The sequence below is a fragment of the Diabrotica virgifera genome, chromosome 5 (genome assembly GCF_917563875.1).
Source record: "Diabrotica virgifera virgifera chromosome 5, PGI_DIABVI_V3a".
NCBI classification, from domain to species: Eukaryota; Metazoa; Arthropoda; class Insecta; order Coleoptera; family Chrysomelidae; genus Diabrotica; species Diabrotica virgifera.
This window is the reverse complement of record NC_065447.1, coordinates 9,269,678-9,284,430: the sequence shown is the minus strand read 5'-3', so window position 1 is coordinate 9,284,430 and position 14,753 is coordinate 9,269,678. Positions and strand designations below refer to the sequence as shown.

Below are 14,753 nucleotides of genomic sequence, written 5' to 3'. Positions count from 1 at the left end.
TTTAAATCTGAATCAACCCGGCATTAGCTCTCAACAATTTTGAATATAGCGAATAGGAATGGGGCGAGGTGTTGAGAGAATACATCGTTATTGGAACGGAAAACATTTGCTGGAAATGGAACAGGTATTGTAATATTTTCATTAATTTCCATTGACGTTTCCATTAGCTAGTGAATAATGGTTTACGGGAAAATATTTTAAATCGTTATTTTGTTAGGAAAAAAAAGTGGAAAACAACAATGTAGATGTGGGTATGATAGATTGGAATGAAACTTTATTGGATACCTTTTTAAACCTTTTTACGTTGAAAATAAGACGTACAACATATTATACGAAACAGACGTGTATACTTTTGGTGCGGTCCAAAAAACAAAAGCGCTGATCATAAATGGTTGGGGTTTGAGTCTTAGAGACAGCAAAGATTGTCGAGGTCTCTGTTATGTTAAAACTCGAGAAATGTCCGCAGTTCTTTTAACAGAACATCCCAAAAAAATCCTACTCCTACGTCCCCGTTAACGGGAGGGGATGATGGCGATTTTCCGGCACCATAAAACTGGAACAAATCGGCTCAGGTATGATAATCCTAACAGAACAGTCCCTGGTTCTCTAAGTTGGAGGTTGAGATGTAAGTCCAATACCTTACTTCGTAAAAATGTTCTAGTAAATATAATGGATGTAACAGAAGACGACTTGTCAAACGAAGGAGGTTTATGAGTTTGGCATCTGGGATATTACAAGAAGAACTACGTACTAAACAATAGGAGGTTATAGATGAGCTAAGTAGTTCAAATAGACAAAACAGTAGTTGTTAGTGAAACGAAAAAGAAATGCAGGGACAGTGTAAATGTCATTTACACTGCCCCTGCATTTATTACACTGCCCCCCGTTCTATTATAAGATTTTATTTGCAAAACACTGTTATTTGCAAATAAAATCTTATAATAGTACGAGAGACCAGTGTAGAATCACTACATTCATAAGTTAGTTAATTAAAATCACATTTTTATATAAATTTAAGAATAGGAGAATACATTGACAACCAGTCAAAAAGTACATTAAGGTACTAGTACACTTTAGAAGACCAAAAATAAGCATTTTTCAAGATTTTTTTTCTCAGAACCTTTATTCAAAATGAACATAAATCTTTTTACACATTAATATCTAATTCTTAGAGAATACAAAAAACATATTTTTATTTATTTTTGCACGTACACTAATATTGTAGAGGGCGCCAAAGTAGTTCCAATGGCGGACAGTTAATCTCAGGATTGGGATCTCTGAAACAAAAAAATCTTACGGCATTTGAAAAAGGAGGGTTCCTTACGTGACAATTTACCACCATTAGTGAGAAATTCCGCAAAATAAGATTTTACGGAAATTTGAAAAATTTTCTGAAAAAAACACCGATTTTTTTTTCAGTTTTTCATAGTTAAAAAATATTTCTTTTTTATTTCTTGGTCAAATTGTGGTAAATTGTCACGTAAGAAACCTTCCTTTTCCAAATGCAGTACGATTTTTTTTATTTCAGATATCCCAATCCTGAGGTTAACTGTCCGCCATCATTTTTCGAGGCCTTGACTTTTTCGCCCTCTACAATATTAGTGTACGTGCATAAATGAAAGAAGATATAGTTTTTGTACTCTCTAAAAGTTAGATATTAATATATAAAAGGGTTTATGTTCATTTTTAATAAAAGTTCTGAGAAAAAAATTCTTAAAAAATGATTATTTTTGGTCTTCTAAAGTGTACTAGTACCTTAATAGTTTTAATTAAATTAATACTTCTTCTTCTTCTTTCTCATAATCCTTAGTGCCCTTCAGGGCGTCGGATGAAAATAGGATTAATATAATTCAGGATTAATACTTATTGTAGTGACTTTTTAAATAGTTTTTAAAAGCAACAGGTACGTACCTTATTGTAAATGTTTCAGTATTGTAATAAAAAAATTACAAATTAGGTAAATACCTATTTGGAAAATGTAACTACCTAGCTAGTAGGTAATGCTTTGATTTACATAATTTGATTACCAACAAAAAATCTCCATCTAATATATTGCTTTTTTAGTCTATATTTTGTCGTATTTTAATTCCACAAGAATCAAACTTATTTGATTAAACTAACAGAATAAGCAATTGTCAATTTTTTTTTAAAACGTTTAGTTGCTAGGTATAACTTTCCACTTCATTCACTTGTCTCGGTAGTTAAATTCTACGTGGCGTGAGTTCAAAATAATCTAAACCTGATAGACGCAGGTTCAATTCCCAATGCAAATTTTTATTTATTTTATTTTTTTTATATACATTTTATGATTGTAAGTATATTTATTATATTTTTTTTCAGAAAATATGTATTTAGTTAAAATTTTCTCAACAATTGTTCAAAAATAATTTCATTGGTTTCATTTTTCAATGTGTTTGCGTGTGTTTTATTCTTTTATTATTTTTTTTTAATTTTTCGGATTGTTTTAATAAAAATTTTTAGAAAGTAGTAAGTATTAAAATTAGTTTAATATTTAAATAAAATATAAATAAACTGTTATATTGATATCGTGGAAATCGTATTATAATAGAAGTATAACTTCTTAGGTGCGTACAAAGTACACACACATTCTTTTTTTGTATAAAATTACAGCTCATTGTTTTATTAATACGATGATATAAGCTTGCCTGTAAAAATTAGGGTTTTTAAAAACGTCCGCTGTTAAAAACGCAACGTAACAGAGGTAAAGTAAAAGAGAAAGCTAGCGCGCAACGCCGCTGGTCTGACAAGATGACTGCTTTAACACCATCGAACACTGTCAACCTTGTCAAACCAGTGGCGTTGCACGCTAGCTTTCTTTCACTTTACCTCTGATACCTCAAATTTTTAACAGCTAACAACCCCAATTTGTAACCTTAATAATGTAATGTAACAATAAGTAACCTTATATCGTCGTATTAGAACAAAAATTAGCTTTAATTTGATATAAAAAACATGCATCTTCGTTATCAATATTTTTTTTTCAAAATGAATTACTATTAATTTAATTAAAACTATATTCGGTCACTTTTTGACTTCTTCTTAAGGTGCCGTGCCTTTCGGCTTTGGCGTCCACCGTACACTCTCTTGTCAGGTGAGATGTTAGATAATCAGAATTAAATAATTTTGTTTTTAGCAGCATTGCGAAGCATTTCATAGCTGTGTATTCCTGTCCATTGGCGAATATTACGCAGCCATGACATCTTTTTACGTTCCAGACCCCTCTTACCCTCTATCTTTCCTTCTAGTATCAGTTGCTGAAAAGTGTATCGTTCTCCTCGTAATATGTGCCCTAACTATGCAGTCTTACTTTTTACTTAACTAAAAGTTTCCTGTTCTGGAAACCCGCTCTTCTTAATGTTTCCTCATTTCTGACTCTGTCCGTCCATGATATTCTAAGTATTCGACGCAGGCACCGCATTTTAAACACTTCAAGTTTGCTAATGGAACTGGCCTTTAATGTCCATGCTTCCATTCCGTACAAGATTACAGGCTAAACGTAACACTTTAGAATCTTGTATCGGAAATCCAACATGCGATCAGTCAGAAATTTACGAATCCTCAAAAAACTGGAAAATATAAAAAATAACTTTTTGACTGGCAACCTGTTATCAATGTATTCTATCCTTAAATTTATATACACATGTGACATTAATTAATCAACTTAGGAACGTAGTGATTCTGCAGTGGGATCTTAGACTATTAGTCTTGCCGCCAGGGGGGGTACAACGGCCTCCTTAATTCAAATGGACTTACTCAAGTTTTTTTTATGTATTTTGACCCGTAGAACACGAATTTTTTGGGTAACAGTCGATCCGGATGTCGATAAGATTGTTATAAACAAAGAACTTGAGGAATCACATAAAATTTTTCTCAAAACAAAACATTTGTTTGTATTTTTTTAGTCATTCTAAGCAAAAAATGTTTTTACAAGTTTTTTTGTAGGATGCATAGTTTTCGACATAAACGCTGTTGAACTTTCAAAGAATCGAAAAATTGTAATTTTTGAACTCGAATAATTTTTGATCAAAAAATAAAATAGCAATTCTGCTTACCGGATTTGAAAATCCAAGTCAAATTCTATCGGTTTTGATTATTTTCATTGCTAAAAATTAATTTTTTTATTGTTAAACAAAGCTATAAACACATAGTGCTTAACTGATGTTTTCAATGCATTCCTCATTTGAAATCGAGCGAGTAGGTGCGCATACCGACAATTTCTACGTAGATTACGTACATTAAAACGCATGCATTGGGCACGGGAAACACTATGTGTTTATAGCTAGCTTTGTTTAACAATAAAAAAAAAAATAATTTTTAGCAATGCAAATAATCAAAACCGATAAAATTTGACTTGAACTTTCAAATGCAGCAAGCAGAATTGCTATTTTGTTTTTTAATCAAAAGTTCAAAACTTGCACTTTTTCGATTTTTTGAAAGATTAACCGCGTTTATCTCGAAAACTATGCATCCTACGAAAAAACTTATAGAACCATTTTTTGCTGAGAATTACCCAAAAAATACAAAAAAAAAAAATGTTTTGTTTTGTGAAAAATCGCTCTTATGTAATTCCTCAAGTTCTTTGTTTATAACAATGTTATCGACATCCGGATCAACTGTTACCCAAAAAATTCGTGTTCTACGGGTCAAAATACATAAAGAAAACTTGGGTAAATCCATCGGAATTAAGGAGGCCGTTGTACCCTCTCTGGCGACAGAACTATATAATATTTATTATAACTTTTATCAATTTTATATTTTTACCTTCGGTCAAATTGTCAAAAGTAAATGATTAATCACAAGAGATTTCTGAAACATCAATCTTATTATTAGTCGCTGCACCTCAGACTAGTAATTACTCAAGATATTAAAGAAATTACAAAGTAAAATTACTCTCGTCCTCGATTATTCTTATGCACACTTTAGCTGGTGCTTCAGACCGGCGACGAAGAAGATTCCGTTGTCTCTGAAAAATTTTAACCCGATTTCCGACTATCCAAACTTCTCGAGACATCATTAGCCCTCATTAAAATACAGATCTTAAACTGGATTAGAGTGTTTTAGTAAGACTGCAACTTTTCAAATATCACTAAAGTAGTTTTCGTTCGAGGTAAGGCGCTAATAAAGGGTGTCCCAAAATTCAATAAAAATTTGAATTTGCCAAAATTTGTGCAGTAAAGTAAAGCAAAAAAACAGTTTGACAGCTGACCGTTTGGCGTTAGTAAAATTTGAGCGTTACTCGACAGAACAGTTCGTTTTCATTGTTGAACTTTTATTTAAAAGATAATGAAAGTTTGACGGCCACAGTTCGAAAATTTTGTCAAAATTTTGATTTGACTTCGTTAACCCTTTCACTGCTCATGGCACGGATCAGTGACACATGCACATGCTCACTTTCATTGGCAGTAGGATCTGCGCTTTTGGGCGTGTCTTCGAGCAAAATGTAGCAGTGAAGGGTTAACTGAGACCTAACTTACTCACTATGCTTCTAGACTTTGTTTCTAAGTTTCTAAGGTTTCGGCACCGTATACAGGGTGTCTAGAAACTCTACCGACAAACGAAGACAGGAGATTTCTCAGATAATTTTAAGACAATTTAACTCAATTCATCTAGTTCGAAAATGCTTCCTAAGGGAGCTAGAGCTCTTTGAAGATGGCGTCATGTAATTAGTTTTTCTTATATACCTCCAGAACGCTTCTATTTAGAAAAACGAAAATTGGTATGGATATTTACTTTCCAGGAATGAATTGATTCCATCCGTTATTTTATCGCATAACTTTTTTGTCTTTACCCTTTAAGCATTTTTGATACTGGATTATTAAATTGTGAGGTATTTTAGTACTAAAAGGTACTCTTGCTTTAAGTCGGTAAGATACACCGTTTTCTAGGAAAATCGATTTGAAAGTTTTTCGTTCATGGAATTTGAAAAAAAATTATGCTTAAAAATTAAAGACAAAAAAGATATGCTATAAAATAACTGTTGACCTACCCAAAACGAACGCCTATGACCGGTACTAGAAATTCGCAATTAATGAAATCGATTCATCTCTGGAATATAAATAAATGTACCAGTTTTCGTCTTTCTAAATAGGTTTTTTTTGATTTTTTTTTTTTAAACTCAAAGAACGAAAAATTTTCAAATCGATTTTTCGAGAAAACGGTGTATCCTATCGACTTAAAGCAAAGGCACCTTTTAGTACTAGAATACCTCACAATTTAATAATTCAGAGTCAAAAATGCTTAAAAATTAAAGACAAAAAAGTTATGCGATAAAATAACCGTTACCCTACCCAAAACGGACGCCTATGATCAGTACTAAAAATTCGCAATGGATGGAGTAGATTTATCTCTAGAAAATAAATAAGCGTACCAATTTTTGTTTTTCTAAGCAGAAGCGTTCTGGAGGTATTTAAGAAAAACTCATTACAAGACGCCATCTTCAAAGAGCTCTAGCTCCCTTAGGAAGCATTTTCTGACTAAGTGAATTGGGTTAAATTGTCTTAAAATTATCTGAAGAATCTTCTGTCTTCGTTTGTCGGTAGAGTTTCTGGACACCGTGTATAAGGAGAGGTAGGACACAGTGACTAAAATCTTTAGGATTAAGACATATATGAAAAGTTCTTCTTATTGATGTGCTTATCCGTGACGAATGTTGCGGAAAAGCTGCACAGATGTTTTGTGGAACCAGGTTCTAAGGTTCTTTAACCAGGATCTTGGTTAAAGAACCTCGCTTTCCAAATATTTTTCCTAGCAGGAAGGCTTCTAGGAGGGTTTAACTGGATTCATTTCGCATAATATGTCCGAAGTATTGTAACTTTCGAGATTTGATGGTGGTCAGTACCTCTCAGTTCTTCATTCTTCTGAGGACCTCCTCATTTGTGACCAGGTCAGTCCACGGTATTTTAAGTATTCCACGATATAGCCACATCTAAAATTCTTTCAATTTTCTACACATATCTGGCCCACCATAAAAAAGTACAGAGAAGACGTAGCATCGAAGCATGCTTACTTTAATGCCAAGATAGAGGTTGTGGCTCTTGAAAAAAGGCCCCCATTCGGTTGAAGGTTTATCTAGTTGTTTTTTCGATGCACGCTCCTATCTCTTGGCTGTTGGTCCATTCTTCAGTTATTATGGTGCCGACGCAATTGTAAACTGTTTCTACACGGGTTTGGTTGACGTATGTAGAGTTGACCTTCTGTTATCTTAAAAGTTAAAGTGAACAGTTAATTATCTCAGTCATATTTCCACAAATATTAGGACTAGTGATTTCTATAAGATACTATAGGATTGTAATTAACTGATCATTAGTGCCACATTCTGACCTAACTCATGATCCAAATTACTCTCCCAACATAATAAGAAAGACATATTCTCCTTTTCTTTTTATAGCTAAAATACCAAGCCTAACAAAAACTAAAAAAAAAGATGTAAATATCGACACCTGACAGAATTACTCAGAAAAAAAAATGATAAAAGGTGAGTTTTTACGAACAAGAAGCTTCTAAGGCGACGCGACGTGTACATAGGAAAACCAACATGTATTTAAAAAAGTTGAATGAAAACTAAAGACTTAATTAGATGTTTCCCAATGCCTTTTCATCACACTCCACGAAACACTTTCATTAAGTCATCCACTCGTTTATATTACTCATTTCGGAGCAAGGGTTGAAGACCAAAAATAGATTTCACCCTTACATTAATAGCACCACAACCACAAACAACCACCTACACACATATATCTTTGTATATAAATAAACATAAACGTGTAAATACACACATACGGATGAATTGTAATTACACAAAACCACAATATTGTAATGTACTTGTATAATCAAAAATATAAAGATACGAAAAAATTAATTAATTTTTATGAAAGCTGATATCCATCTTAACGTCGACAGATAGTAACTTTTTTAAGGTCTATTGAAAATACAAAACGTCAAATAAATAAAAACATAATGAGAGAACTAACGATTGAAAATTTAATTTCAATGTGTTACTCTTTTAATCATACAAATTTTGTACAGTAGGAATCGTGCATCTTTGAAAGATATTACTTTCATAACAAATAGTCTACTGGATTCTCAATTTTATCGTCAAAATGCCATAGTACAGTCGTTAGTGATTGTAGTAGCTTGTATTTGGAGAGTAAAGAATAAATAGAAATGGAATAAGGCAAATCGAATTTTGCAGACGGAATTGTCTAAAGAATTGTAACCAACGGCTAGAAGATAAGTACAGGTTTATAGCAGAAGAAAGAAACGCTAAAATTTAATAGATTATGTGGTACATACGAAAGAACTAACAAAGATAATACAACATATTGACACAAGAAGAGAAGTAGAAATATGACCACTGCATAGGCTAGTCGTAGCAGAATGTATATATAGTAACACCAGAAAGAGAAGATAAAAGTGGGTACAGAAAAACAGCAACATCCACATTAAAGAAGAGAACACGAAACAAACTAATCGATTCAAAAATTAGAAAGTAAAGAACTTCAAAGAGATCTCAAAGACAAGTGAAAAATATTCAAAGGCAATATAACCTGTAAGGCGGAAGAAGGATGAGGAATAAGAAAATTGAACAAACATTTTAAGAGACCAGAATGGCGGAGTGAAGAAATCAAAAGAATAATAAAGGAAAAAATACTGGTAAGAAATGTGGCATAGAAAGGGATAAGAAGGAATATATTACAAAGACAAACAGCAAAAACGGAATCTGAATCCGACGCCTGAGAGGAAAAGGATACGAGAAGAAGACTTTTTTCGTATTTTTTAATATCCACTATCCTAACTGTAGAAACTTGTTTTCTTCTTTCCCTTCTTTGAACTAATTTTCGTTGAGATCGCTAATATTATTAATTTATTATTTTAGATATTAAAACATTTACGTAAAAACTAAGTTTTATACTAAAAATATCAACTCACCCTCTGTAAAGCCCTTCCTCGGCAAGAAGTAAGCCAGCAGCTAACTGCTGGCTCGAACCAATCATGACAGTGCGTCAAGAGTAGCTTGTGGTCACCTCCCACAGGAAGATGTTGACTGAAAGAGGCCAAATCCTTCACTTCCAGATATACGGAGAAAATCAGCCGATTATAAGCAGTGTCGGGATGCTCGTTCTGGTGTAGAAACGCCACGACTTCTTCAGCTATGAGACTGTCCATCTGCTTAAAAACTACGCTGAAATACGGTATGCCGTTCGTTCTGAAACAACAATTTGTTGGATAAAACGAGGAACAATTGCAACGATTACGTGTAACAATAATTTATGTTAAAAATGCAAAACGCTACATTCAATAAAATTGATAAAAAAGTTAATATGGTATTCATCGATCTTGAGAAAGCATTTCATAGAGTATGTAAAGCATAAGTATTTCCAGAGGTTCTGTAGTCTAGACTCTAGACTGAATATTTTTTATCCGATGAAAAAGTGTTGTTTTGATGCTATTTTCTTGTGGCATTTTTGTACATAATTAACTAGTTTTGATGGGAAATAAGCCACAATTTTACTAAAAAAATGATTTTATTAACGTTTAGACGTTCAAATCGGATGCCGTTGTCAAAATATGAAAACAAAAAAGATGAAAAAGTGTGAGAGATGTGTTTGGGGTAACTTGTAGAGGAGGCTTAGTAGGCTTTTGGGTCAGTAATTATCTAGGTCTGATGGATCGCCCTATTTGTGTAATAAAATGTTAAGTGCATTGTGCCATTTTGTAGATCTTTCACTTTGGTGCAGATATAATTTGAACAGCTCCTATATATTTTCTAAAAGACTGTCTCCTCCAATATTTCCGGCTTATATTATCTTTATATGATCAAGCTGTCTAGGTAGGCGTATACTTCTTTTTGTTCATGCGATAACTCTACCAAGACTATAACATTTCTAAAGACTTACCTCTTATTAGTGATCATAAAACCGATCTCGTTCCCAGTTTTTCCATTAGGGCTCTGCCACGTTCATCTCCGATGTTCTTTTTTGTGGTAGAAGCTGTTCATTTTTGATAGATTTTTTTCGAGCAGGAAACTAAGTAAAGTTTCACCGCGTATTCAATCTCAAATTAATCCATGAATTTGTAATCTCACATTATTCTTAACTTCCTAAACTTTTATAGTTTCACCGTGTATAATTGAAACATTGGGAAACATATCGATAATAGTTTAATTTTATGCATTAGAGTCCAGTGAACTTTCTGCAACCTAAATAAATTGCCGAATCGTGGTATTTCCATTTGAACTTCCTAAGTTTTGCAATAGCTTTCTCGATTAAACTGTAGAGTGCAAGTTCATAGTTCCTTGTTACCATGCAAGTTATTGATGATTTGTATATTTTGATGAGATTATAAATTAGCCAAAGGGACTATTTTGAGTCGCAGTCTATTATAGAACGTTACCTGACCAACAACTATAGTGTAATTATCAGTAATTGTCAATAACACCATATTCTTACTCCACTCTTCAACCATATATTTATCATCGTCGATCGAGAAGAATAGGACAAAAGGGCATTAGAAAACAATTCGAACCTGATATTTACATCGAATTGTCTCCACCGCGCTCATTCCTATTTCTCAAACCAAATTTTCCCAGTGATGTTTCTGTCTCACATATAATAGGCCAGGGTAATAAGACAAAAATATACCCTGTTCGTAACACTTTAGCAGCCAGGGTACTGAAGCGTTTTTTCGACAAGTAATACCTATAGGAACAAATTGTAACTATTTCCTGTGAAGGATCTGGCGGCCATTTTTATTTATTAACAATTAACTGTCAAAAAATGACATTTTCCCCCTTTTTTTTCAAATTAATGGAAAACACTGAAACTAATGATTTTTTAGTACATATATCTTTGAGATTGTGGAAAAAGCTTTAAAATGACATATTACAAAGTTTGATATACTCATTTATTGTTAATATAATTGCGAAAAAAGGTCGGAATTGCAAAATTATATTTTCGCAATAACTGTTGTAAAAATAAAATTAGTGTACAGGTTTGAAATTTTTGTCAAATGAGGGTTCTTTGGTTCTTAATATGTGATAAAAATTTCAAAGCGATTCATTAAATTGTTTAAATTTTATTCGAATTGTTTATCTCAGAGAGCATTTTTTTTGCAATAACATAAGTCAGAAAAAAATGACGTTAGAACCATTCGACAGGTGTCAAATGGAAGAGCATGAGCTATATTTTCAACTTGGTTTAAAAAAAGTGAATAAAAAATGCATTTATTAGTAATAAATAATTATGCAAAAGTAGGTATCCTAAATCTTTCCTTATAAACTTTTTGGATAACTTTTTCCAAAAAAATTAACTTTTTTACCCTGTTTTAAGTGCACAACTACCAAGTAATGTTATTTATATCATAATTGATAAAAAATTATAATAAATATATATAATTTCTTATATAACAAAATAAAAAGTTTATAAGGAAAGATTTACGACACTTTTGCATAATTATTTATTACTAATAAATGCATTTTTTATTCGCATTTTTTAAACCAAGTTCAAAATATAGCTCAGGCTCTTTCATTTGACACCTGTGGAATGGTTCTAACGTCATTTTTTTCTGACTTATGTTATTGCAAAAAAAATGCTCTCTGGGATAAACAAATTGAATAAAATTTAAACAATTGAATGAATCGCTTTGAAATTTTTATCACATATTAAGCACCAAAGAACCCTTATATATGACAAATATTTCAAAGCTGTACACTAACTTAAACAATAGATATTGCGAAATTAATTTTTTTTGCAATTCCGACCTTTTTTCGCAATTATATTAACAATAAATGAGTATGTCAAACTTTGTAATACGTCATTTTAAAGCTTTTTCCATAATCTCAAAGATATTTGTACTAAGTTTCACTGTTTTCCATTGATTTGAAAAAAAAAAGGGAAAAATGCCATTTTTTGACACTTAATTGTTTATAAATAAAAACGGCCGCCAGATCCTACGCAGGAAATAGTTACAATTTGCTATTATAGGTATTACCTGTCGAAAAAACGCTTCAGTACCCTGGCTGCTCGAGTGTCATGGGAAAAACCTTATTACCCTGGACTATAACCAATCTAATGAGTGTTAATATTCTATAATTAGAGTATTCATGTTTGTTTTGTCATCCCTTTATTGGCTCGTCAATTTTACAATGTGACACGCGTATTCGCGTTTCCTATCGTATCTTAATGTCTTGTTAGATGTATAATACATTATTGCTTCCAAGTTATCGTAAAATTTTTATCTCTTCCTTTTCTACTGATCGGAAATAAAAAGTTTTTATAGCCATGGTATTTTTATTGTTATTTGAATTCTACAGATTGATGTGAACTATTTACCGTCCCTCCCTACTAGACAAGATACGATATAAGGTTGAACTTCACCTAGCTGAATATCGGATAAAAATTATTGGATATCTTATTTAGCATGTTAACATTTACAAAAAACAAGAGGTGCCCGATCTAATTTTGTTCTAACTATAATTATTAATTAATAATTAAAAATGACTTTTTTTATAAATAAAAAAATTCGACCCGGGCAGATATTATTCCAGATTTTTTGGATCATTCTAAACAAAAAATGGTCTTTTGTAATTTTTCTCTAAAGTTGATCGTTTTCGAGTTATAAACAACTTAAAACTGAAAAAGGAATAAAAGATGACGATTTTCAAGGCTCAAAAACGTAAGTAAAAATATCATTTTTGAAAATACGAAAATACCTAAATTCAAGTTAGAACCTTATTCATCATCATCATCATTCTCTTTGCCTTATCCCTATGCGGGGTCGGCTTCACTAATTGCATTTCTCCACACAATTCTATCTTGGGTCATATCAATGTTAATCACCTTTACCAACATGTCCTGCCTTATCGTCTCCCCCCAGGTCTTCTTTGGTCTTCCTCTCCTACTCCTTCCAGGAATCTGCACTTCAGCTATTCTTCGTATTGGGTGATTAACGTCTCGACGTTGAACATGACCAAACCATCTTAACCTATGCTCTCTCATTTTGGCATCAATTGGTGCCACACCTAGACTTCCCCTAATATACTCATTTCTAATTTTATCCTTCTTTGTCACTCCACTCATCCATCTAAGCATTCTCATTTCCGCCACATGCATTCGTTGTTCCTCTTTCTTTTTCACTGCCCAACATTCAGTTCCGTACATCATAGCCGGTCTTATGGCTGTTTTATAAAATTTTCCCTTCAGCTTCATTGGAATCTTTCTGTCACACAACACACCACTCGCTTCTTTCCACTTCATCCATCCAGCCCTAATTCTACTGCATGCATCTCCATCTATTTCTCCATTACTCTGTAATACCGATCCTAGGTACTTAAAACTATTGCTTTTCACAATCATTTCACCATCCAAAGATACCATTTTATTTGTAGTAGCTCCATCTTTAAATGAACATTCCAAATAATCTGTTTTTGTCATACTGTTCCAGTTTTTGTTCCAAGTCTCTTTCACTATTTCCTACTAACATGACATCATCAGCATACATTAAACACCATGGAATGTTACCCTGTAGTTTCGCCGTTATCTGGTCCAAAACTAATGATAATAAATACGGACTAAGCACAGAGCATTGGTGCAATCCTACTTTCAGATGAAATTTATCAGTCTCTCCCACACCTGTCTTAACACTAGTCGTTACTCCCTCATACGTATCCCTCACAATCTTTACATATTCACCAGGGACTCCTTTCTTATTGAGTGCCCACCACAGAATCTCTCGAGGAAGTCTATCATATGCGTTCTCAAGATCAATGAATACCATATGAGCGTTTGTTTCTTTACTCCTGTATTTTTCCATCAACTGCCTTATAATGAAAATTGCATCTGTTATTGATCTACCCTGCATAAAGCCAAATTGATTCTCGGATATTTCGGTTTCTTCACGTATCCGTCTATCAATTACTCTTTCCCATATTTTCATGGTGCGGCTAAGCAATTTTATAGCCCTGTAGTTTGTACATTATTCTATATCTCCCTTGTTTTTGTAAACTGGTACCAGTATACTGCTTCTCCATTCGTCTGGCATTTGTCCACAGTTCTTGATAAATACTTTGGACTTATTTCATTTTTAAACATTGTTTTTTAGTTGTTAATGCCCTTTTTCCCATAAGGAACCTTCTTTATTAACAATTAAGACAAATATGTTTTAGAATAGAACATGGCTAAAATTCTTATCAGGATCTGATTGATAGAAGTTTGAAATTGAATTAGGTAGTTGATGATTACAAAAATGATATTTTTTACTTGTGTTTTTGACCCTTAAAAACCATCATCTTTTGTTCTTTTTTCAAATCTAAATTGTTTATAACTCGAAAACGATCAACTTCAGAGAAAAATTACAAAATACCTTTTTTGTTTAGAATGATCCATAAATTATGAAATAATATCTGCCCGGATCGAATTTTTTAATTTATAAAAAAAGTAATTTTTTAGTTATTAATTAATAGTCAGAAAAAAAAAAATAGATCGAGCACCCCTTGTTTTTTTTATAATTTTTAACATGATAAATTATCTACATACAGTTTATCTATCCCAAACTCTTTTTTCAATGCGTCATTAATTTTGACGTCATATAAGATTTTAAGAATGTCGCGAATCACTGTATGATATTTTAGTTAAATTTGACATTTGTTAGAATATTTATATTTATATAATATCAATATTTATTTAAATATTTGCCCGAATATTAATATTTAAAATATTCTAAGGAAAAAATAAATA

At 32.3% G+C, this 14,753-nt stretch overlaps 1 protein-coding gene across 1 annotated transcript in view; it reads right to left on the bottom strand.

Moving 5' to 3' along the window:
- The window catches only part of LOC126884928 (BAI1-associated protein 3), a 368,259-nt gene that overhangs the window by 39,693 nt on the left and 313,813 nt on the right, over nt 1-14,753 (bottom strand). The window contains exon 12 of the mRNA XM_050651279.1: nt 8,950-9,226. Coding sequence (XP_050507236.1) covers nt 8,950-9,226 — 277 coding nt within the window. The remainder of the gene's footprint in view (nt 1-8,949; nt 9,227-14,753) is intronic.